This window comes from Neodiprion virginianus, chromosome 6 (assembly GCF_021901495.1).
Source record: "Neodiprion virginianus isolate iyNeoVirg1 chromosome 6, iyNeoVirg1.1, whole genome shotgun sequence".
In the NCBI taxonomy this organism is placed as follows: Eukaryota; Metazoa; Arthropoda; class Insecta; order Hymenoptera; family Diprionidae; genus Neodiprion; species Neodiprion virginianus.
Window position 1 is genome coordinate 1,765,780 of NC_060882.1, and position 26,367 is coordinate 1,792,146.

Sequence of the window (26,367 nt, forward strand, 5' to 3'; positions counted from 1 at the left end):
CAACGCGCATTCGTGCTGAAACGTTAGTTGCAATCGTGGAAAAGATTCGCGAAAAGAAACTCGCAGGTTTCATCAATTTATTTTAAACTTTACACGAACCTTTGCCCTCCATAAGCAATTCTTGTCCGTGTGAGCCAACAAGGGTTTTTGACAAGAATGGTGCAAAATCCACCATAATTTCTCTGAGTAGTGGGCATACAGAGCCCAAGGCCATTTCGAGCTTTTGTGTGAGCGAAGCTTCTCGCGATGGTGTTGGTATAGGAAGATGATCAACCAGTCCTTTAATTGGCAGATCGTCAGGCCGCGGCGATGTCGCTGTCATCATCAATCTATCTGGCACTCGTACAACCGATATTTCAGCTGTTGGTTTTTCACCACGTTCAGCATTAGCCAACATTTCCTGGTCCAAGACATTACCTTCATTGTCAGGAATATCGCCTGAAAAGAACGTAAAAGAACAATACATAAAACTGGGGGATCGAACAAGATGATTAACTTATAACAAGCTGAAACGTGTGTTGAAATTATTTTTCTCACCCCGCGAGTGAGCAATATTATGAATATTCCGAGGATCCTCTCTTGGATTTGTAGCAGAAATGGAATCTCCATCTTCGTTGAGATTGACATCGGTCCAAGCATCTTCGGAGGAATTAAGCTTGTTTTCGTTATCAGTAGTCGCTTCCGAAGGACTGGGATCCGCCGTCATATTACTCTGGTGTATTGTTTCTTCGCTTGAGTCGTTACTCTAATAAAGAATGAACAAGATAGGATTTAAATTTAACTCTTGATAGTTGATTAAATTTCCAACTTCGGTGAAATCATGAAAAATCTGTTTGCTCTGATCTTTCTTTGTGCAATCGATCTGTACGTAAGTGATTGTGCAAACAAGCGGAAAATTGCATGGTGTAACATCCTAAGATTTTACAATGAACAAAAATAAAATTCAGTAGACGTTCCATCAGTTCAACGCGAATATGTGGACCTTTTTACTCCTATCTTATACAACAGTTTGATGAATTGAGAAAGATAATCGCAACTGGCATCTGCAAAGTAAACTTTGTATACCGTACTTCGACGTTATTCCAGGCAAAAGCATGTAATTGTATTACTGTAACTAAGAAATCTTCTAAAGTTCTCAAATTTCTTATACAAGACATTCAACTAAATTAATTATTGTATCAAACTTCTATAATATGGCAATCAATTAGTTTCACTCTGAAATTACTGTATAAACCTATGAATTGTAAACGAATATCCATGCGATTAGTAATACACATCTCACACAAAAACCGTTAATCAAATACAAGTAGAATAAATAAAGCACTTCATCGCTATGTAAGCCTGAAAAATAAAAAAACTTACTTTCGATGCAAGTATAAATCTGTGTATGTGTGATGTTTATTTACACCAATGAAGAAACTGGTAACTTCGTGCAAAATTTAATGGTAATTAACCGAAAAATAACACTTTTAATTGAAATCCGAAAATTTGTTATGATTGTTTAGGTAGACTTTGAAGCAGCTGTAGCAAAGTTGTGAAAAATTCTCGCCATCTTTTTTAGGAACGTAGAATCCAACCAAATTTTTTATACCTGAATATTTCTTGGGAGTGGCTCAGGTCTTGGAGCATAACCAAGCGTAGAGTCAGGTAAGGCGTAATTGTCCTCCAGGATAGTCCGTGACCGAGGTACGCCACTATGACCTCCCTTCAGAACCGGTAGTTAGTACGCATAGCAATGCAAGCAAAGGAAGTTATCAGATAAGTCAAGGAAAAATGCCATACCTGCTTCAGTAAATAAACCGGACTTGTGGACCAATTTAAACGTTGTTCTTCGACAGATAGTTCTTTTCAAAACCAAATAATTTTTTTCTTACTCCCTTTCCCAGTGTAAGTACAAAAATTAATTACACATTCACGTCGTACTATTCTACACATAAGATGCTTGTTATGCTGCGTTAATTACTGAATTTAGACAACGATTTTCAAACTAAGTATTGATAAGGTTTTAGTTACAACTGGAATACTTTAATTTCTGATCTAATATGTTCGATTAACTATATCACAGAATATTATAGGAACATAGAGTAAAGTTTGTCAAATAGTTTCTAATCTAGTTAATTGAATCTGCTTCTAATGCACTAGTATTATTAGTACAAACATTATTACTTCTTATTAATCCGGTAAAACTACGTTTTAGAACTATAATAGAAAGTTTATAGGGAGACAATAGCTTGATTTTTGTTAAATATCTCTGTCGGAAGCATGGCAAATTGAATTGTGTGGAAGTTGAGTTTTGATACACAATATACGTAAAATTTTAATAAAGAAACTTAGTAAAACTGCGCACGGTTTGCAGACAGTTGCATATGTATATCTGTTTCTTTGGAATCATGTAAGGACTCATGCAGCTGCCATGATTATTTAATCTGTGCACAATATATAATAAACATATAAATATGTGAGACACATTTAAATAACTTGAAGAATGAAGGAGGTTGTGTGCGCACATAAAGTAAATATCGTGGTGGCGCTAAATGTTAATCCGATTATTCGATTACATGAATTACCTTGATAGATGCGGGGCCACTCGAGGAAACTTCATGGTCAGCCAATATGGAAGAATTATTTTCACCGACAATGATAACTTCATATTCGCCATCATCTTGGGAACCAGACTGACTCATGACACCGCCGCTTCCTATAATATGTATAATGCGTGGGTAAGATGACTGATGAAAAATCGATTATTTGTACATCAATCTCAGGGAAATTACAGGGACGTTTGTCATGCTGTAAATTTCACATATACGCCATTTGGTTACACAAATAAATAATTCGAGGACAACAATCAGAAATTTTCATATTGATCATGTTCAATCAGGGATATTTTGTTCCAGGCTGGAGGATGTAAGAATTCTATGAAAAAAAAACTGAAAGTACATGGGATTAACTGAACTTGCAAAGCTAGCTCATTTATACAGATCTGTGGCTCAATCTAAGTAATTGCTATCATTACCGGACTGAAACACCATCAATACGGTGGAAAGTAAACTCACATGCAACTTGGCGCTAAAATAATTGACCGAAGCAAGTAATTACAACAAGTAAAACAACATGCTCATGCACTTACATAACGGAACAAAATTCAACTTACATTGATTTAGAAAAGTGAAATATTCTACAGGAACAACGATACATGGTAGTACATTTTTCAGTCATCCTGCTGTATAGATGTATGTACTTGACGTTGCAAATGAAAATCAGAATCGTGGTATGATACTATCGCGGAACGGACCAGGTTTAGTTGATTCAAGATATACTAAAATAATGCAAACGTTGGAGTAAAAATTGTCTTATTCATTACTCAACTGTATTTTCGTGTTAGTAGAATCAATCGATATTGATATTGACTAGAATTATATGATTGGTACAATACTTGACGATTCATTTTTTGCTTGAAATCAGATTGGAAGTGACAACATGGTGTACGAATTCATAATTGCCGTATAGTATTCCAGTATACTACAGAGACACTGCCTGACTTCCAAAATGTGTAAAACTTTATACTGCAGGTCTTCAATCTAAGAATGTAGTATTGACTCTAATCATTTACTTTAGATGACCGAGTTTATTGTGAGATTTTAAAGTCCTACTCGGAACGTTCACCACTGATATATTTATATTCGAGTTTGAATAAACTATTTTCAGTATAATTCACAATACCAACAAGCTAAAGGTGTGTTTTTTTTTTTATTACAGCAAAAAGGGGAATAGGATAGGATTACCAAAACTACAGTATTGCATTATTTAAAACAAGCCAAAATAATAATAACGACCATAATAACGAGATGTAGGAGTAATAAGTACAGTAATAATAAAAATAATAACAACAATAATACGAAACGAAAATTCATTCTGTACTCAGAGGGAGCGAAGACGAGCAGTTCAAGGAATATGTACGAGCAATTACCTTGCAGACCGACACCAGAATTTCTATGATAGAGATTTCGGGGCTGATCGATATGCTTTTGAAGCGTATGATGGTGATTGTTGTTATTATGGTGATGATAATGATGATGGTGATGGAAGTTATAGTTATTCGAGTGATGGTTCGAGGAATGGTTATTGTGGTTATTCGGGAGATAATAACTGGATGGGGGCTGGCGACTAGTGTGCCTGGCAGCCGGTGGTAGTGGGTGCTGGTGGTGGTGCTGGCTGGTGTGGTGGTTCGCATTGGCGTTGGGGTGAGACCCCGGGAGGAACTGAGGGTACACATGGTGAGACCACTGCGGAAACAGTGGTCGCCCTCCTCCACCACCACTCCCATCTGCTGCGGAACCACATTATCCACCTTTACTTTCGTCCTTCTTTCATTTTCAAGCTACGTGCTAGTTCTCGCATTCTACTACGCCAGATACAGAGTCTAGTCCTATTCAGCTCCACTTCACAATATTGAACCAAAAGGGAAAAATAGTCGCGACAACTAAGCGATTACGATTTTCTCAATGTTTGTCAATCTTTTCCATACCAATGTAGAATTAACAGTGACGGTATTTGTCGAATGAAATTTTTTTTACAATCATTAGAAAGCTAACTCATCCAAATGTTTTGCACTTCTGACTCTATGCGAAACATAAAAATTGAAAGAAAACAATAAATGACGTTGAACTGTGATGTAAGAAATAATACTGAAAAGATACCAGAAAAGAACATCCGTTTGAGAAGTCTAATAATTTTGCTGTCATCAAAAGTAATTCATTTTAAATGGAGACCCTCAAGTCGAATTCTTAAGATAAGAATTTTGCATGGCAAAGTGGGAAAAACATGGAGACTATAGGGGTAAAGGGCGATGATTGAAAAGACGATGTGCTATTTTGATCACTCTTACAAGAGAACTTTTATCCTAAGATTTTTTCACTTTCTATATAGATTCAACAGACGGTCAAATACCCCAAATTCACGGATGCTTGATTTTTCAAAATAAAGAAGCTCCAACTTCGAGCTTCAAGCTGTTTCGGAACCGAATTGTGACGATGAAATAAAATCGGTTACACAGTTCATGATGTACGTGATGTTATGAACTGATGAAGAGTAATATTAAAAATATATTGGTAAATGAGTGCAGACACATTCGACAAACATCAAAACTCTCACTGTCAGATACAGATAAGAAGATAATATTTATATCTACACCAGTGCAACCACGCATGCTTTTCTACCATTTGGAGTAAAGTGTTAAGATGTAATGTTTATTTATCGCTAGTGCAATTGTGATTTTCTATAACTACCTAATATAATGTTTTTCTAAAAGAATATCAGATTCTTTCATTTTAATAATCAGTAGAATGATGAGTTTTTCTTCAAGGACATGATAATGTTGACGCTCCTTTGCGATTTTTTTCGTACGAATTGATAGAAGAGAAAATGTTTTGATGGGTGTGGTACATTCAGCACATCAATTGGGTATGTATGCAATATTTAAAAAAGTTTTATACCAATGTTAGTTCACACGAAGTGTTAGAGTTATACTAGTTTTTGTATGAATTCAAAATCAGCAAGGACAAAAGGTGAAAACCATTTCAGTCTACAAACATGAATAATATCTGAACTACTGGTTCGTTGCTCTGCTGGTGCTTGCATTGGTGAAACACTTTGTTACATGCGGTTACAGAAATTGTAATACATGCCGTATGTTTAAGTGATGGCAGGAATCAAATTAAACAAACCTGATTACACTATGAAAAGTATCGGTTTTGACAATATCTCAAACTAAATGGAAAATTTATTTATCTGACACGTAAGAGTTTTGACTAATTGTAAGAAGAAACAAGACAATCTTCTTGTACCAGTACTTCTTCACGTCACTTTGAAAAAAACGATTCGTACGTTATGGGCATGTTTCAATCATTATGACAAATAAAATAAAAAATTACTAGATTCAAAAACGTAACAGAGCAAAAAAGTGATAAAAGTGACCCAGAGAATAGATGGTTCGAAATAGAAAAATAATATGAATCACCTACACGAGTCAATCAAACGAGGAACGTGTCTATTATTAATAACATAGCATCGAGTGATTAATTAATGTTCGTAAATTAAGTGATAAATTATGAAATCGATTTAAGCCACAGAATTACGTCGATATCGTGGGTTGAAATTTTACTTCGTAGTTTCATTGACTGAGTCAACTATTCAGTATGTTTGAAACGTTAAATCAAATCTTCTTATTCATCATAGCAGATTAGTAAACGATTTTATATAGGAATAATAAGAGAGAAACTAACCTGACGGACTTCCGGGCCTAATGTTAGTTCCATTTGTTTGTACATTTTGAACTGGGCTCGGCGGTCGTTGAGGAATTGGTGGTTCCAGTATGTCGCGATATTTGGACACCATTAGTACAGAGATGAAGTAAACTATAGCCAGGGACAGAAACTGAGCCTGCTTGGTTTCTTCCTGTAACGAGATATGAAATATTAAACAAGTTTTGTAAACAAAAAAAACCTATGTTTCAAGATGAAGTACGTACGTAAGAAAGAAACTTACAACATCTCTGTAAATAACAGCTCTTAGGCGATTAACATCCATATCCTGCAACAACTTTTCAGGATCTTTGACCGGGCTTAGCTGCTGAGTTGCCAGCTTGTCCAAAACAATCTGAAAATGGACCGAATTTTAAATAAGTTCAACCCATGTCTGACTAATATGTGCATAGTACGTGATATGTGCATAATAAATGTAATTAATTATTTCAATTTTAGACGAGAAAGATTTGTGTAAAGATAACGTACCGTAGGCGAGGTCTGAGCTCCTCTTATGAGCGACTGTATGTGCTGTGATTTATTACTAGAACCGATCTGCCGACCTAACATGCTGTAAGGTCTGCCACGTTCTTTACACTCTAAGCAGTTTCTAACAGCACATGTACAGACCTAAACAAGCAATATGTTATATAATTACACATAAAAACGTGTATAAAACTCGACGAAGGCTACTGATTAATTTGATTGTCATATCTACCTATTCTAGGTAATATTTACTGGTCGATTTTGAAGCCCTAAGTAAATCTAAGTGCATTACCTCGTTTAGAGTTTTATTCATATACAATTCTAAACTAGATACAGATTTATTATACTCAAAAATGCACAATAATATAAACGATTAGAGAAATCTGAAGTCCACCGCTGCACACGATGTGATACTTAGATAAAGGGGATAAATTCTGATTTCAATATTCACCATGTAAAATTGCTTTCAAAAACGACTATTACATAATGCTACAGGTCAGGATCAAGAAATTGCGATCGAAGTCAGCTGTTTTCAATATTTAGTAGAAATACTGCGGCTATATTGTACAAATAAAAATTTTAAGAAATTAACAAATTTTGGAATAAGGATTTCAAATATGTACAGAACTATTCGAGTATTTCGGAATTTTTATTTTTTGTTTCTGATAAGAAAATAATTTGAAAAACATAAATAAATACAAACCAATCGTAGACATTGCCGTAGGATCCCACCGCTGGACATATTTTTCTCTGCCTCTAGTTCTCCAAAATTTAATGAACTAGCGAAAATGAGTACGTCGGCCATATTGACTAGTCTTTGCAGAAAGGAAACAGCTACCTCAATTGGCATACCCTGAGTCGGCTCTATTACATCCAGTTCGCTCTAACAGAATTATTTGTTTATTAATGATTAAAAATGAACAAATATACACTCTTACGGCGTTTCTTGTTTCAAACATGTGTTTCGGTTCAGAAATTTTTTTTTTCACAATCTATTCGTCGCGCAAATCATTACATTTGTAAACACTCCAATGCAAAACGGGTAATGGCTATGCGACTACTATAGAATACATAAATGTATTGCTCAAGTGTTAAAAATGCAAGATACAGGTAATCTAAATTAGGTTTTCAGAGAGAAAATAAACTGCTGTTATGATGTGATATTTAATTATATATTGAAATGAAACATTAATTCATGTATACTCACGTTGGGCGAAGTCGCAGATGCAAGTAACGGAAGGAGACCACCGCAGGCTATTATAAGATTGTCGGCAAGCTGAGATATCAAATGAACAGTATTCACTACGAATATAGCATTCTCGCTGCTGTTTACAAAGTCTAATACAGACTTTGTTGAATGGCTGCAAGAGGGGACATAAAAATCAGTTAATACAGATTATATCTAATTCGAAGTCTTCTTTACACTACGTACCTTCTCCAGACTTGAATGTCAGTTTCCAGCGAAAACAGAACGTCGGAAAGTAATCTTTGATGTATGTACGACCATTTGAACTCGGGTATCCTAAATGGAGGTCGTGTAGGGCCTGGACTGAACATCGGTCTTGTGGAAGGGTTTCCTTGCTTTGCTCGTTTTGACTCTGAAGATAAAAATGTTTTATCGTTGATTTGTGAGTTATGAAATTGGTAGATGGTGTCTCTTAACGAATAGATTCACGCACCAAAGTGATTAGGGTCTACTTGTGTCGATGTTGAGGCACTCCTTGGTCGCTTTTGGGGTGACGACATCTTACGCAACGGAATGGGCAGAGAAGGTGCGTCATCCATACTTCCATCGGTGATAGTCTCAGAGGGAACAATTGGCAGGCTGGATCTGCGATGAGCGTCTATGTGATCTGTAGTTAAGTTATTCAACAACTGATCGTCAGTCGTAATAGTTTTAGAACTAACAATTTTAGGCACACCGTCGGGTAAATTTTTTGTTGCATCACAGACCGTCGATATTGTTGGAATATGCTGTTTAGGATTTGGCACTTGAGTCACATTACCTACAGAACTTTGAACGTCACTAATATTAGAAACACTATCTTCTATTTTTATCGTTTCAGTCCTCACAGGAATGTCTGTTTTATTATCACTTATGCTAATAGAAACATTGGACGGTTCTCCTGAACGTTCATCATTTACCTCCTCTTTGTCTTTTTCTTCATTGCCATTATCATTACCATTAACAACAGCACTTTTATCCTCTATTACAGTCTCGACCGTGCTATTATCTTCGTTACTTCTTAACTCACTATCTGCTACCGATCCCAAATCATTACCCTCCACATCTATTTTCTCTTTACACGCTTCAGAGGTTTCTATTACACTAGTTGAGCAAATTAGACTTTTTACATTTTCTGCGTTTTCATCTTTCTTTTCTTCGTCAGTCTTGACGCCAACGCTTCCATCATCACCTTCGGGTATTTTTCCATTGCTAACATTCTCCTCCTCAACCGGCGGAGTTTTCACAACGTCCTTAATGACTTTGTTCAAATCATCCTGATTCAAACTGACTTTGACCTCTTCGTTTTCTATAACATCTTGATGATCGTCCGCTGGAGGTGTCTCGACGTCTGTACTAACTTTTGATTCATTTTCATCAACAACCGGATTTTCAGATTCCAATTCTACATTGATGTCAGTTTTTTCAACCGAAGACGTGGTTACCGAGTCTTTGGCAGATTCAACAGATTCTTTATGCTCATCAAGAACAACCTTTTCCACTGCGTTTTTGTCAATAGTACTTTCATCGCTAGCATTATCTTCGGGTTTTTTATTTTCTTCGAACTTCTCATCACTCTCATTTTCTGCCATTGGCTCAGCTTGAGCCTCTGTTGTTGCTTCGGTTTTAGTTTCACCCACTATTTTTGATTCATCAATTTCATCTTCTGCGTCTCCTTGAGAAACTTTCGACTCCATTTCTTCCTCGATTTTGGACTCAGCATCTTTTGCCAAGGTTTCATCACTATCTTCTTCATCAATCGGCGTTATTGCTGGACTGTTATCTTCTCTTACAATCAATGGAGAACCTGCATCACTCTGTGACTCTTGAGTGTTGGTAATAGTTTCTTTCCTTGTTTCTTGCATCATTGAATCTGGACTGGAGCTTTCTATTTTATGAACGTCACTGTACAAATCGCTAGAGCTTTCAATAGATATAATCTCGCTAGTTTCATGCGTTGTTGGCAACGAAATTGGTTCACTGTTCGCCTCCTCAAGAATAGTCGGTGTGTCGGAATTATTCTCCCGAGCTGTCGTCGGTGTTTCAGGTTTGTCACTTAGCCGAGAATCTAACGACACTGCCTCACTAGATTGCAATGTATCCAACGTTTCACTACGAGATTTTATTAAGGCTGGACTTCCGTCACTTTCCGTATTGTCTATTGAATTGAGATCGCAGCTGCATGATTCGTCCAAGCGATCAGCCGCGTCTGGATTGTCAAATTCCTGAAAACCGCAAAATTTTGGCGATGTTAACATGAATGTGCTGAAAGTAACAGTTTCTACAGTAACAAGTGAAATAAATAATAACCTTGTAATGTTCTTCCGAATTCGGCAGAGTAGGCTGCTGAGCATTGGTCCAAGGTATCGGTCTAGTGTAACCATTATTACCAGAGTGTTGTTGATCCCATCCTGATATTGTGCTGATTGGCCTCTGTTGGCGCAGTTCCGGATCCGTTATGTTGTCCGACCTCTGACGCTCGTAATGTTCGTACATTTGTGCAAATTGTAATTTAAACTCTTCGTATGACACCTAAAATATTCAATCAACAGATTGTCAAATTTCTCTAAATTCCGTCGTAAATATTGTACACTTACTTTCGAATGAACGATGGCCAATGTATCGACCCAGACTCGCCATCCTCCATACTCGTGTTTAATAGCATGATGAAGAAGCATACGGAACAACGAGTAAACCATATCCGAAATCTTTTGTTCCTCTGCATTTTTTGGGTGTATGTAGGCCATTGCGATCAACCATTCTTGCCATACGGACATTTGCAAAACGGTCCGTCGGTTTTCACGATTGTTATTACAGAGCAAAGTCATGTCCGAGAGAAACAGTTTCTTCACTTCTAGCAACTGTTCCGTTTGCTTTGACTGTCTCACCAAAGTTGCAACGACTTTTAATATCACTAAAAAAGGGCAAAAAATATTATACATGAACTAATTCTAGTCCAGAAAATAAAATCTTCTAAGATCCGAATCATCTGAAATTGGATAAGACTTGTAATTTACTTGGATTTTCCAATCGGTAAAGCGATTCAGGCTCAGGATGCCGAGTGTACAGAATTTGTTGACTTATATGTTCAGTCATGATCTGTAACAAATTATGTTGAAAATTAATTTTGAAGGGAGTTTTCTCGACCGTGTAAGATATCTGGGCATTTTCTTGGTATCCTCGGTTGTCAAATTAAAAATATAAAAACGACGTTTCGGCCCTTGGGGGGGCTCCTCAGACCATAATTTATTAAAAGAAAGAAAAAAACTTTGTACGTTGTTTTTACGTTTTTAATTTGATGACCAACGACACCGAAAAAATACCCACGTCAAACATTGATCTTGGTATCCGCACCTCGTAAAGAACGTTGTATGTTGGCAGGGACAGAGTCTCTTCGTTCAGCAACAGTCTTTCAGCCAAGAGTGTATAGAGATTATGCGGACTCATGACATCGTACTTTCTCCTGGATCAAAAATTTCCTTAGTATTTTGAATATCGTAATATGAAAATTCATGACGTTTGATATTAATCCTTACTTATGCGTACTGCGACTCAAGAAAAATCCGAGCAGCTTAAGAGCTTGAAGACGTATTAATTGACTCTCCGCAGCCAAGAGCTTGAAAATTGTTCGCACTCCTTGTTTAGCGTCAAACGCAGGCACCATAGATGACGGATGTTCTGACATCAGAGATATCAGCATTTGCAGAACGTCGTGCAAATTGTCATCCTGAATGTGATGGGGACCAAATCAGTGGTTGCAATAAAAGAAATTAGTGAACTATGGCGGATAAAAACAAAAAAAAAATGTATATAAAAACGCTCACCTCATGCATCGTTGTTAAATAATTGAGAATGCTTTGCAGCTCATCGTCCTTCACGCCGTTTCCTATCATTATCAATTGCTTTAAAAATAACAGGATGTACGAACGTATCGTCAAAATGTCCTTCTGCTGCGGACGGGGTCCGTCTAAAAATTGATTAATCAAAATAATTAATAAATACGCCAAGATAATTTATACTTTTTTCCTCCCCAAAGCCCTTGAACATCATCCTGTAAAATTGACGGCATTAAGGTGAAATAACTGAGATGCATAGTGAAATAGTAGACCACATACCCAGTCCCTTGGGTGTAATGCCGCTCTTTGCTCTTGGATTAGCTACCCAGTAGTAATACTTTAGAGTGTGTACGGTTTGCAGCACTGTTGATACTCTTCTGACGTTTGAATATATTTGGGTATCGCTGAGGAATTCGGTTGCCAGGTATGAGTACAGGCGAGATTGTACTGGTGCCGGAGTGTAAATCCATAAGGCAGGATTAAAGAGGACATGGTCCAGCAGCTGCCATGTCAGGAATGAAAAGTAAAACAACTACATCACCATGGATCTGCCTGTCCTTAGGACACACCAATCTAGCCGACTTTTCATTTTTTTTTTCCCATCAAATTCATTAAATATTTATGTCAATGCAGTAAAGAAAAAAAGACTATTTTTATGTTTATCTCTTAATGCCAGTTTGCAAGTGACTAATTTTGGTTTCGATGGTCAAGATTATTCGCCGTTTACATTTTTCACGAGAATTCATTGACACAGATTGGATAATTGTACACAAAACGACATATTGTATCAATATGAATTACAGGACTTAAGCCACAACGGATAGAAGAGTTTACAAGTGGTAGACATTCAACATTCAACATGTTTGACATAATGGCTACTGTAATTGGTGACGAATCGATAACATGAAGACAAAATGAAGGATGATGAAAGAACATGATTGAATCTAATTTTTAACTGCACAATGCGCGTCGAGAAAAGTCAAATTTAGATGCACAAAAGAGACTCGGTTAGCAGATCAGCAAAACGTTGTAGAAAAATAAATTTTACAAGCAGTCGCAGAGTAATGATTGAAATAAAAAAGTAGAGAATAATCAAAGCTTCGGGAACTTTCCAAGTGCAATAAAGAGAACTGCAGTACGTTTGCTTCAGGAGGAAGTCTTTCAATGGAAATGAATCATTGTAATTCATGACCGATTCGAATACGCCGAATTAAATCGAATACAGAAGTGGAAAAACTTATCTGTTCGAGCCCATTTGTTAAGTGTGAAAATGTAATGAGATTTTTTGCGAATACTTCAAGAAATTTGAATGGAAATATAATTTTTAGACAGTTCTATTGGCAATAAAAATAAAATATTGCAGAGGCATTAGAAAAGAAACAAATTTGAAAGTCGGTAGATTGCATGCTAGTCCATTGATTGAGAAACTTAGAAGTAGCTTAGTAAATAATTCAGCCATGCTGAAGGGATCTTGAGTACTAATCATGTCAAGCAAGGGGTTCTATGACTAATCAATAGGTGTACTGCAAATTAGAGCTGTACAAAAGTAACGACAATCAAAAAGACTGTCTAATACAGAATGCTAATTGTTGGGATAATACTTTTAGCTAGTCGTTACTACGTTTGGGAAGAATGTACTCGGAGAGATTATAAAACTTAGCTAAAATCGGTATCCCGAGATGCAAGATAGAAATTATATTCAAATAAACATAATGGAATCAGGCAACTAATAGTCGTTCTCTATGAAGGAAAGTTTTCATATACAGGTAATACGCTGTTCATGCGACGTACATAAAGTTAACGTAAAGAAAAAATAACTCGATCATGTCAGACACTCTTAACATAGACAGATTTTGAATTCACGTCTGTAAAAATTATTTTCCTGGGAAGTGTTAAATGCCTATTTATTTTAGAGTCTGATTTAAACGAGCATTCAAACCTAATGCCTAATTTGACATCATCATATCTCTATGAATAATGAATATGAATCGTATTTCTAACCAAACGATTCCAACGATACATGTATATACCAGTGTCATCACCAATTTGATTTTCAGTGTAATCGAACGATTTATTCTGTATTCATTGTTGTGGATAATCGTGCACGCAGTTCCTGGGGCTGATGTATGAATACGAAATTTTCGTACAAATCACTCGTTATTACATGTACACCCTAACATGATTTTTCGTCTATCGAATGATGACTAGTATCGTACAACGGTGTACTGTACGTAATTTAGTGTGTTATACCTGTTTCAGTAAAAGGTCGCTGTTGGCACTCAGGCATGTGACGAGGTGCTTCGTAAGCTCCAAAAACGAAGCCAACACCTCTGTAGTCAGGTGGTCCCGGCTTGCCCGTTGAAGCATGTAGCTGATCACTAAAAATCCTCGATTCTGAACCATATGCTGTTGTACCGTTTGCGAACTCTCTACCAAATCGCAGATGAAGCCCAACAGCTTCGAACTGGAAAAGATGTTTCTCGTGAAATGACCAACAACTCAGCAGAACATGTATGAGTACTGATTCGGTACCGAGACCCGAAACGAATTACTCTCGTGTCGTGAAACGATAACACATCTTATCAAGATTTTCTTATAATCACCATAAGGTCGGATCCCTTTTGATATCATTAGCAGTGACGCAATCGTACGACATGTCTAGCTGGGAGAACAACGGGAACAGAACTTGTATTCCGCCGATGGAATTCAAGGTACTGTGGATAGAGTGAGTGATGACAGCTTTTACTTCCTGTAATGACGAAGAGAAATCGGTGTATACGTTGTAGAGTTCGAGTGCAATGGAGATAGATTGGAGGAAGTTTGCAAGGTGTGTTCCGAACCTGCAGCATGAGAGCGTGGGGCGTGTGGACAAAATAAGACATGTTGCCTTTTGGAGCGCTCTGCAAGCATAGCTGCGAGTCCGTCGCAACGGGGTTGTACATAAAGACTATAGCGTTCGATAACTTTCCATCGTAGAGTACCTGCAATCAAATTTAATGTACAGTTTATTTTATGGGAAAATATGAAAAATATCGCGCCATTACCTACACTAGTGGTACATCATATCAATAAACTCATTTCATTAGCCTTTGTCTGTACCTACTAAACTTTACGTTCGTCAGACAATAACAGCGTTACTAGTTTCGCAGATACGTATCTACAATGAACCACGGATTGTACAGGTACCGAATGCGCATGACATCGTGATGATTTCGCAATTCTCACGGTACCAAGTATCGGTATAATCTATTTTTTCTTTCGTATGAAATCGTAATTACGTTTGGTCGGAAGATTAATTGTATCGTGATTGGATTTTTACCTTCAATTTCTTGTCAAAGTTGAATCAAATACCGGTCTCGATATTCTGACGATCGTATAGGTATAAAAAAAAAGACTACTAAATACATATTCATATGCCAGAACAAAATACTGACAACTCGAAAGTCAAGCATGCGTCAAAAGTGTTTCGTAACAAAATTTGCTTGTCAAAGAAAAAACTGAAATACAACCACAAGAAATTAACAGTGTTCTCGACTCTATTATCTACGACAAAGTAACGACACTCAATTACCTGCATAGTTGTTATTCAAACAAAAATAAATGATTTTTTTTTTTTGCAACTGAAACGATATGTAAAATCTACAAATTTACCAAGAAAGCAGCTCTTAACTACCTACGTTAAATTCATGCGAAAATTATGTCGACGCATGACCAAATTAATTTATCCACAACGTAAAATACAATATGCAAGCGATCTGATTCTGCGTTATCAGACTCTGAAACGATTACCTTGGATGAACTCTATTTATTTTTATGCACTGTCTTTTCTGCTTTTCACAAACTATAACAATAAGCGGTAATTCGAGGAGGGTAAATTTAATAATTACAACTTAAATGATAAATCAAAACGCAAAATGCTTACAGGCTGTATACTTTGGTCCAACATGCTAACGGGCTCCTGCTCGTCACTCACCCTTTTGTGATTGTCAGGTAGATTGAGGTAACATTCGTTATCAAACCGGAACTGGCTCTGAAATTGAATTTGCGAATAAATTGCTACACTATACGAAATAGAATATAATTTACTGTATTCCGTCAATTAGTGGATAATTAGTTCGACCGCGGACACCGAATTATCTGTCTGACTGCGCCGTGCGACAGCATGTCTCCTCCTACATCGGCGGTGTGAAATAAAACTGTGCAGGTACCTTGTATCCAGGGCCCAGTCTGTGCATCGCGCATATTTGATGCGTGGTAAGTGCTTCGCTGAATAAGTATATCGCGCTCATTTGCCCGCAAAACACACGTTCCTCGTCCAATTCCGGCGTGGCACCGATGTAGCATTTATCGAATGGCTGGAACGGCATAAGGTCACGTTTAAGGTAATTGCCGGCTAATCTGGCCGCACCTTTTTCCAACAAACGATTAAAAACCGAGTACTCACGTCGTTGGTCGAAACGAACCATGCCATTTCCGTACTCGAGGCTAGCTGCCCGTTCACCAGACACTTTATTTCGCTCTTCGTCCATCTGTTATATATGTACACTATCGCGATCATGTACCACTGAGGAATGAAAACGGTAAGGATTAGCGAACGGTCGATTCTCACGTCCGAGAAAAATGGGAGAAACTGAAATTAGACGGTCGATGAAACTCACCTTTCGTGGTTGAAACTCGTATTTGACACAATGCTGGAAGCCCTTCCCTTTGACTTTCATAGAAGTGAGCACCAAGCAATTTCCTACAAAGTGTGCCGAGTACCCGACCCCTTTGCTTGTTTTGAAACTGTACGCAGGGTGGAAAATAGACGACGATTAACAGAACTTGTCGAGATCAAATTCAACAGCAATAATTCGGTCTCGTTGAGGCGAAAAGCGATAGCGGGTTACTTACCAGTACAAGTAAGGCTTCTCGCGTTCAATGTTTACTGAGTTTATAGGGTCAAGTCTAAACCAGGTCGTAAATGTGAATCCATTCTCGTACGGCCATTTCGCAAGAGGTGGTAAGACCACGGCCTGAAATTCGTTAAAACAATTTTTGCGTCGTCGGGTGTTCAATGAATTACGAAAATGAGGAGAGCGGAAGAGTTAAGGAGCCACAAGTAAATGAGAGGAAGAAGGAATCTCAAAGGATTTCAAATAAACTGTTGAACAGAGTTTAAAAGCGTTTCGTCAGTTCACCTTCGACGCGAATACTTTATTATTTGCTCGATAATTGGGTTTCGCAAAGCGGTCTGTTCGGTTTGCGACATTTTAAGCCAGTGACCAAAGGCTTTGAAGTCTGTTCATAGTCTACGTGCTATGGACTAAGGATAATTGATAAGCCGCGTTCGGCAACTTTGGCGAGGAACTCGCCCTTCGAGTTTCCAGTGTCACAGCGTCACACTGACGAAGCTCGTATACCTACACGTAATTTGTAGCGTAGTCTATATTCCGCCTGTTCGAAGTTTATCAACGTTGCCAACACCTAAACCTGGCCTATCGCCGGTGTTTAACCGAGTAAATTAACTGTAGAAAAAGAGTCCGTGAAGAACATCGAACTCGCCAAAATTCACCCTCCGTATGAGGTGTAATTCAACCGTATGCGAACGACAGGCGTTGCGAATGCGAGTAAATACTCTTACTATACACCAGCCAGCACCGAGTGAATTCGGGCGCCAGAGAATGCGAAAAACGAATACGTGATTCGCATCTTTGATCATTCCTTATTTTTTTTTTTTTTGCTTTCATTTCATTTCAGTGATATTCAGGATTTTGAAATTTCAATAATTTCTGCGATTCGTAAGCAGAGCTGCTGCGGAGGGTCGGAATATTCCGCGATTCCCGAACAAAGGTGGACGTAGGGTCTTGTTTATTTTTCGTTCTTGTCTTTTTATTTTTTCCTCTTTTTTTCTCTGCGCTTTAGATAAGCCGAATAGGTACATATATTGCATAAAACGTATCTCGATACGGGTAACTACTGTATACACACAGACGACGTATCGCCGAGGTGTGTTTTTTGATACGACGACGCGACAGTCAGGGTATGTATGTACGTACCTGACAAAGAGAGGAGAATGTATGCGCTTAATCTAATGTATACACATATATACAACGGATGCGTGTGTGCGTGCGTACGTGTGTTTATCTACGCGCGATATCCGATACACGAAATAGCAACGTTCAGTTTCGCAGTGAGCGGAGAGAAAGGGAGAAGGAGAAAAGAAAAACTCAACGAGATACGGGAGCAAATATAGGTGTAAGGTGGGGGAAAATATTGACTCACCGAACCCTTTCTTCCAGGAAAACTGAAAAATACATCCGGCCCGTTCCTTTGTGGCATTTGGCGAAGAACGTTCAACAGCTTGGCCGAGTGTCTTGGCTGCGAAAACCAGCTTATTGTCAATAATTGCAAAGAAATTTTCTCCTTTCGGATTTTACACAGCTTCAAAGCAGTCCGATACTTTGGTGAAGTTTGTTTTTTAGTTTTACAACCAGCTGGAAACGATAGAAAGAGAGAGACAGAGAGAGAGAATGAAATACAGCACATTGTGAAGAGCTGGCCGGTCTTCCGGACTTTTTACGGCAGTTGATCTCCGTTTCCCTGTTCCTGTTTTTCTAGTTTCGGTTCATCGGCGTGATACATGAGACAATTTCACGCCCAAGATATTACGATAAATCACCTGTAGTAAATCGGAACTTTTTTCTAAAAATTTATCTACTCATTTTTATTTTTTTTAACAACATTCAAAGTTATCGTACAATATACGAATTACGAACTTGTTGTTCAAGATGCAGGGTGAGCATAACGTATCGATTAACAATAGCGTCTAGTGAACAGCGGTATAGTTTATATTTTATACATACCCATTTCCCTTTCACCGCTTTCATCGCGCCGAACAAGAGCTTCAACTCTTTCACGGTGATGCTGTAGCTCGCCAACACTCCAAGCATGTCGATAAGCAAGTCTTGAAAGAACAATGTATACGTACACCTTTTAGAGAAATTGGAGAACGACTTAAAATCGTTGAACGAATTCTCGCTCTCCATCTACATGCATCCCGAACGGATGAGATTCGAACACGTTTCGGGAAAACAAATACGCCGACTTCACCCGTCTCTCAACAAGTGGTACATAAAGATGAGAAATGCAATAAAAACGCAAATAAATAAATAAATAAATAAATAAATAAAGTTGAGCCCCGACAAGGTCGACGTCCGTGGAGATCTGATAATTGAGTAATTAAACGCGAGCGCACGATGTGCACAGCATAGATGTCCAGGAGTTATTGATCTGGCAGCAGTGAGCCGAAGGCAAATATATATCCGAGGTAAATAGGAAGCGAAGTCATGAATACCTGCGACGACAGTTTCAGCCCGGGTTAGCCGGTGAAGCACGTGCTCGATCAGACCGACGTCGGTACAAGCCTGGAGATTGCGAACGCTCTTCCTGAGTATGGCTATGAAGACGCTCCATATTTCCGCCTGGAATAATACAAGGTGAAAAGTATATATCAGGATTAATTCAATACCAGCTCCCCCATCGAGTGGGGCGTAGATTATACATCTGGGGAATACGACGAGAGGAAGGGCGGATAAGAGGCGCACCGAGGATGATACGGCTCGTAAAGAATTCATCGCAGTTGAATCCGCGCCGTACGCGTGCGAGGCCGCTTCGCGGATTCGAAAAATCGCCGTCCATATTTCCGGGTGCACTCGGTGCTCGGTGCGGCGGTATGGCGGCCTCTTCACCGGTCTCGTATAATAATATTGAAAATCCTGGGATTGATATCCCGAGACCTGCCCCTGGCCGATAAACAAGACCGTCGAAATTCCGAAGCTCGTTCCTATTCAATCGCGAGCGTATTAACCCTCTGCGATTCGGTCCGACCAGCAATCGCACGGCTCTCAAAGACCCCTTGCGTATGGAAGGCCGGGCGTGCGTGTCTACCTCTACACGCAAACGTCACGGGGGATCCGGACCGGAAACAGGACCAGAGGCTGGTACACGGAGCGTGAGGAGGAGTGCGGTCTGTTTGAGAGACGAGTTCGAAATGTTTGCGGATAGTTACCAGCTACGGATGGGCATGCCGCCGGAAGACGGGAGGATTTCGACCCCGAGGATGATGGGACAGGGTCAATCCTCCGACCGCAGTCCTCGCCGCGCTATGCGACGTCCTCCTTCGCGACTGCTGGCTGTTTCTACGAGGTCCGGGATCGCGGAATCGCGGAGGTATCGTAGGAGCTTTTTCCGGTGGGCCAAAAATTAAAGGGACGCTGCCTGGCCCGCTTTATGGATCAAGACTCGGGGCGTGAGTAAGCCCGGCGTAATCCGAGTCTTGAAGCAGTTCTTTTCAACGAGGCCCGCGCCATTGTCGCGGTGTGACTAAAGGTTTTTTACTGTCGCGTGTAAGTACCACGGGGTTGCGAAAAGTGTGCCGGGAATAATGGACAAGGTTGTAACGTGACGTTGAATCTCGGTGTCAAACGTCGAATCGTCGCTTCGATCAATTTTCATCCCATGGCTTGGGATGAGGAGGAAGAAGCAGAGGGTCGGAGGATCGAGCCGGCGGAATAACGATGAGGTTTTTGCACGACGGGACCGCGCCTCCCGCCGGCGTATAAGCTTTTTGTATCGAATCTCCTCGACTGTGTGATAATATACGGGATTAATAACTGGCAATGAACGCGTTCGTCTTTTTTCATCCCGTTTTTTCCGCCTCTTTCTCGCTGTAAACAATTACCCTGGCGAGGATGATGGATTTCAGAAGTCCGGGAATCCGCGATTCTCCGACCACCTTCGTCGAGGAGACGGTTTATTGAAATATCGTCGAATCAACCGTATACATATACGCAGGTGTACCTTTGGATACGGTGTACGTGTGTTTCGCGATCCTGAATCAATTTATCGCAGTTATAAACCCGCGCGCATATACAGCATAGCTGTAAACCGTAAACTGTCAACCCTAAACCCCATCGCGATCGGATGAATCGTAATAAAGCGTTTCGCGCCCGGAATCGCCTCTCCTCTTCACGCGTTATGGAAAGTTATTGCATCCTGCACGAGCGTCGGGCATATTATCTCGATTCGAGTAAATAGCCGAGAACAACGTTAATTATCAAACACCCAGCAAATTCTAATACAATAAACATAGAAATTTCATAGAAATATCCGAGTAACATACCGGACCTTTGTTATTCGCGCGCAGACGATTGGGAAAAATTCCGATGATAATTAATCAATTATCCGCTGAGCCGTGAGCTAGTTTTTTTGTTGCGCATCGACGGACCGGCGTAATCGTGGAAAATAAAAACACGGGCAATATTGGTTCGCGGGAAAAGCACGATGAAGCACGTAGAATCAATAAGTACCAACCCGGCCAACCGTCCTGAGGGTATTTGCCTAGAATTAGGACCTGCCGCACGATGTCTATTTTCCAACGTTATACCAACGCGATCGCAGACGAAGCGGGAATTGGAGGCGGCTAGGTGATTACACTCGCTTATACATACACCGCACGATATCCCGAAGCGTTGCGAGCAAATTAGCGTAAATTAACAGAAAAGCAATCGCATCAAATTCGCTGATTCGGTTATAAAAAGTTAATTTGCAATTTTCCTTTCTTCTCTTTCGCACTTTGTTCCTCTTCCCCTCGGCTCGTTCCGATCACAAGTCCGCGATTCCGCACGGGCGAAGAGAATGCAAAGTCTGATTTTCCGATTCGACATAAAAGCGTTAATTGGCGTAAGCCCCTTTCGTCAACAACATTGATCCCGCCAGCGCTGCCCAGAGCCCTAATTCTGTTTCGACACTGGGAGTGATCGGTCGCCTGGAACTCCCGACATCGCGACTAGTACAGGGGATTACACTCGACCCTTGCTCTGCGATCGGCGAGCTGTCCGAATAATATTTCCATCGACATGTCTGCTTATTTTCGCACACGTCGCGCGTTCCGTTTATCCGCGGTAACGTCGTCGAAAAAACAAACCGTTACCAATGGCCGATAGACGCTGTACGACGACTGAATGATTCAATGGAAAAGCGGACGGGTAATCAGCTGCCTTTTTTGTCCTACTCCTTCGTTTCTACATCCCTCCCCATTTTCCCGGCAGGTGCCAGTCTCGCCTGAGTCTTTGATCTCTGACGGCGGCAGCCTCTTTTCACCGATATCATCCGTCTGAAGGGTATGAAAATTTTCACTTGATCCGCATCCTCGTTTGATGGAATTGGAAAATTGTGCGGTGACACGTTGTTATTGGACGCAGGCTCGAGTGAGAAAAGGAAGAAAAAGAAGAAGACGAAGAAACAGACGTGTCATGAAAAATCGATCGTGATATGGAAGTATTTCGTACCGCTGTACTCCTCACAGAGACTAAAGACTTTCCTCTCGAACTATGGAGCACCGATTCCCGAGAAGCATATATGTGTCTACGTATAAGATGCAGGGACACAACGAAGCAACAGGCCCTGCGAACAGCTGTCAATGTAACGAAGCTCGAGACGTGTTTCGCAAAATGAACCCCCAAGTTAAAATTTAGATTCAGTAGGCCGAATTGCGTCATTTCGATGTATATAAATGACAGATCATCTCGACTTATCAGTCTCTTTCTCAAACCGTCACTTTTCTTCCGGATTTCTACCGACCCGGCATAGCTGAAAAGCGATGCGAATCCGCTTTTGTAAACCGGATGAATGTTCCTCACTCGGCATCGGAGACACAGGGTGACCATAACTGATCAATGATTATTTTTCCTTACTTTTCTTCAACGATTCTTTACAGGAGCACTGCGTCGATATTATTTGCAGGAGGAGACGAGCAGCATGCAACGGAATGTGAGGGAGATCGGAAACTCTGATTAATTTCTCCACGTAGTTGAAACAAGTTTCTTCGGACAAATTCTCGTAGAGTTTAGAATTTAATTTGTCATGCATTGCTGAATAAAAGTACCTGCCCCAGTTTGACGGTATCTGCGCTTTGAGCTTTGATAAAATGATAGCAAACGTAGTTGGGCGACTCAATTAGAGAGGTTGTAATTTTTTATCTTTGTTACTTTTTTTTTTTTTTTTTTTGCTGAATGAAAATCGCCCGAACTCTGCGTGGTAGCAGACAAAGAATTGTCCTATTTAATTATGCTTTGGAGTTTTTTTTATTTTCCATTCCTTTTCTCTCGCGTCAAACCACGAATGCGGAGAATAATCTGAATATGACACATTTCAAAATAATTTATTCTTTTCGTACAAAGTATAATCAAGGTCTGTGAAATAAATTTCTTTGAGGATCAAACGCCGCCGAGCCGTGCTGCCATGGCCTGCGGTTTCCTCTTTCGTTCGTCAAAAACTAAATCAGAACAATTAGCCGAACATTTTCCACTGCGCGGAAATTGTACAATACCCCGCGAACGAAAAGCAAAACTTAGAAATTGCAATAATTATTGAGGGATTCGCTGTGTTCGTTGATTTTAAAGAATTGGAAAGGAACAGGCGGCAGAGATTTGGTCGAAAATTCATGCTTAAAAAAAAATTGCGACGACTTTTTCGACGTTTCGATTAATGGATGGAAACGTGACTCTCGGAAGTCCCGAATAATTGTTTACGTAATGATTTTGAAGTCAGCAAACAAACGCGTGCAACTTTTTGAAAATACAAAAACGGCGTCCAGTTTTATCTTCACAATTCTATAAAAGTATTGCGAGTTCAAGGTATGTACCAAAATAGTTATTATCGGACTTTGCCGCCTTATTCGAATGAACATTAGAACGTTTGGCCGCTAATCCTGGCCGCTAGTTTGAGCCTCGTACTTCGGACCGGTCTCCTCAACCTGAAACGGAGAGTCAAGGTACGCGTGTACGTGTACCATGGTTAAATCCCACCTCGAGTTACCGGCATGAAGGGGATATTTCGCGGAGTCCTGCAGAGGCCGAAGTCGAGAACGATAGGGAGAGGTTAAAGCTTTGGGAAACTCGTATAATCCTCGGGCTGATATACAGTCGGGTTCGCAGGGCCGAGCGCTTTGAGAGATAACAAACGAGTACTAGTCGCAGGACCTCGAGGGAGGAAGGCGGAAAGCCACGGGGTGACGGGTCGAAAGTTTGTTCGGCAACCATGAGAAGGAATCGAGAGACAAGAAGATAAGTAACGCCGAGGATCCGACTTACCATGCAAATCGCCGCCGAGCCATCGCACTGCTTTATTACGTCTGTACGTCTCTTACCCTGTTCCAAGGAATTCTTAAACAGATTTCGACAACTCTCATCTCGCTTTACAACTGCCGACGAAACGAGCACCGAACCTTTTGCCTTATCAACGTTCCGAAGTGTGCCTACCGACCCGGCAGGTTGGCCTACGTCGCAATAATCGTGGTAGGTACAAGAGAGAAGAGGGTGCGAACTCGACTTACGTCATTAGATGCTCTCAGGTTAAGGAGAGCCCTTTAATCTCTTCCTCGAGCACCCTATACTTCGTTCTTTACAGCTTCGCACGCCTAACGCACACACCTTGTTACCGGCCACTTCTGAGTTGGCCTGGAAAGATCTTTACCTGAAGCATCTGGCGTTTACCATATCGACTTTCTTTTCAGGTAGGTACAATAGACAGCAGAAGTTGGCAAATTATTTCCCCGCTCCCGAGAGTACAAACTTCGGGATAATTGTTCGTTTATTGCATTTTTCCAATCAGTCTTCGCAGCAGGTATATATAAGGCACGTATACCGGTAGCGACCGATCTACTAATGTATCAACTTATACTAAACCTTCCCCCAATTAAATTATAATTACCCCTGCATCGCGTAACCGGTAAGCTTTTGAAATTGTTTTTGGAACGAGTTTAAGAATAAGTTAACTTAATTATAAGCTATTTCCCCGGACCCCGATTTGCCGACACAGACGCTCGGTATTCACCGACGTATTTCCTAATTTCCCGAAGTAATAACAATTTCTTCCTTACATTTTCGAGTTCAATGACGAATCTCTGCGCTATGCTTTTGAACGAATTCGCATTCGCTGTATCAGTCTTGCGGAATATTTCCTCAAAATTCCGAATTTTGAGGCCGAAGCGATGGTACAAATTCTCGTCCCTTCTCCTTAATTACAAAACCATGATAAGTAAAGTTGGATAAGCCATTAGCAAGTTGAGCGCGATAAAAACGTAGCGAAAAAAGGGCCCAAATCTAGAATTCGGGAAATACTACTAATTGCACCTACGGATCCGAAGAGCTTTGACCTAAAGTAAAAAGTGAGGTTAAACGCGATGTTTCTTATTCGTGTGCTTTCCGACATCTTGATTTTTCTTTTTTTCTTCTTCATCCAAAGTTTCTCGGCTTCGTTCACATCGGATCGTAGGGTAAGGTACGGGCAAAAAATCCCAATAGGGTAGAATTCTCGTGAGATAAGTCGTTGGCCTGCCGGTGAAAACGTTTACGATCCACTGAGCCGTCTTTGATCGTATATAGACTTTTTCTAAACTGGGAATTGGGTCAAGGAGACGAAGAAGGATCTTTGCCACGACGCGGCGTCAAAGTTCAGGTCTACTTTTGACTCACCCTCTCGACTCCTCGAGATGAGAGATAATAAGTTTATCATCGACGTTACTTACTCGACAAACTCTGCGGTCGCAAAGAAAAATAAAATATTTAGGCAAGTGTAGAAGATGAACGCGATTGATGTAGATTCTTAAACTTTTCCATACCCGAGTACTCTTAAGCCAATTAAGTTTGCGGGAAGATGAAAATCGCCAAACTCGGCTCGCGGCGTGTTTCAGTTTTTCTCAAGCTTGAACGAACGAGATTGTTTATATAAACATTTCATCGGCGTGGGTGTTATAGGTACACAATACATAAACTTCGTCCCTGACACGACTCGTGGGCGTCGGTATAAAATCAATTTGTTTAAAGAAATTAAATACACCTACGGTGAAAACGAGGATAAATATGCGTAATATCGACACACGTTGCAGGGGTTAAACAAGCCTCACGTCGCGGCTCGTATCCAGATGAACAGTTTCACCAGATTACTTCACGTCTGACGTCCCAAGGCATCGATACCGAATAATATGCCGGCAGGTTGAAGAATTGCAATTTGAAATTGATTCAAAAAGGGATATTATTAAATTCACAAGGGGAATATTGAAGGGAGGAGCGAAAGAAACACGCTCATATATACCCGCGCCTACCCGCTCATATTTCCTGAGGGATTTTAAGTCTGTAATTAATGATAGCGGTAGCATTACCGTACCAGTCAGCACTTTTCACCAGCGGTGATAACTTTTACCCAACGGGTAGCTGAGAGAGAGAGAGAGAGAGAATAGTGATTGATAGACCTCGGCGACAAAGTCCTCGTCAGCGCGCAACTTGACAGTACGGCGTTAATACCCGCAGCCTCCCCCTCCCCCTCCCCCTCCTCACCCACGCACCCTTCTTCAAGTAATCATTTTATTCTTTCATTTAATTGCTTTGTAGCAGAGCTCCAATGCCTTTCCAAACGGGCATCGGAGCAGCGAGCTTTCCACCGGAAGAAAGATTGAGTACCTACCTCGCAATTGATC

General features: G+C 40.1%; 1 protein-coding gene across 4 annotated transcripts in view; it reads right to left on the minus strand.

The window, feature by feature from the left end:
* Positions 1 to 26,367, minus strand: part of LOC124308003 (neurobeachin) — a 240,577-nt gene that overhangs the window by 57,716 nt on the left and 156,494 nt on the right. Inside the window, exons 4-33 of one of the 4 annotated variants that reach the window (XM_046770257.1) lie at positions 19,186 to 19,312; positions 18,695 to 18,795; positions 18,114 to 18,209; positions 16,743 to 16,864; positions 16,508 to 16,634; positions 16,294 to 16,413; positions 16,058 to 16,204; positions 15,772 to 15,879; positions 14,690 to 14,830; positions 14,453 to 14,598; positions 14,100 to 14,313; positions 12,129 to 12,381; positions 11,838 to 11,980; positions 11,550 to 11,740; positions 11,368 to 11,476; positions 11,031 to 11,112; positions 10,611 to 10,927; positions 10,324 to 10,545; positions 8,468 to 10,238; positions 8,221 to 8,386; positions 7,996 to 8,149; positions 7,492 to 7,671; positions 6,792 to 6,932; positions 6,547 to 6,657; positions 6,285 to 6,456; positions 3,971 to 4,330; positions 2,568 to 2,698; positions 1,592 to 1,705; positions 538 to 745; positions 100 to 438 (exon numbers count right to left, since the gene is read on the minus strand). In XM_046770257.1, coding sequence (XP_046626213.1) covers positions 100 to 438; positions 538 to 745; positions 1,592 to 1,705; positions 2,568 to 2,698; positions 3,971 to 4,330; positions 6,285 to 6,456; positions 6,547 to 6,657; positions 6,792 to 6,932; positions 7,492 to 7,671; positions 7,996 to 8,149; positions 8,221 to 8,386; positions 8,468 to 10,238; positions 10,324 to 10,545; positions 10,611 to 10,927; positions 11,031 to 11,112; positions 11,368 to 11,476; positions 11,550 to 11,740; positions 11,838 to 11,980; positions 12,129 to 12,381; positions 14,100 to 14,313; positions 14,453 to 14,598; positions 14,690 to 14,830; positions 15,772 to 15,879; positions 16,058 to 16,204; positions 16,294 to 16,413; positions 16,508 to 16,634; positions 16,743 to 16,864; positions 18,114 to 18,209; positions 18,695 to 18,795; positions 19,186 to 19,312 — 6,613 coding nt within the window. The remainder of the gene's footprint in view (positions 1 to 99; positions 439 to 537; positions 746 to 1,591; positions 1,706 to 2,567; positions 2,699 to 3,970; positions 4,331 to 6,284; positions 6,457 to 6,546; positions 6,658 to 6,791; positions 6,933 to 7,491; positions 7,672 to 7,995; positions 8,150 to 8,220; positions 8,387 to 8,467; positions 10,239 to 10,323; positions 10,546 to 10,610; positions 10,928 to 11,030; positions 11,113 to 11,367; positions 11,477 to 11,549; positions 11,741 to 11,837; positions 11,981 to 12,128; positions 12,382 to 14,099; positions 14,314 to 14,452; positions 14,599 to 14,689; positions 14,831 to 15,771; positions 15,880 to 16,057; positions 16,205 to 16,293; positions 16,414 to 16,507; positions 16,635 to 16,742; positions 16,865 to 18,113; positions 18,210 to 18,694; positions 18,796 to 19,185; positions 19,313 to 26,367) is intronic. The other 3 variants (XM_046770258.1, XM_046770256.1, XM_046770259.1) reach the window with 3 other exon arrangements.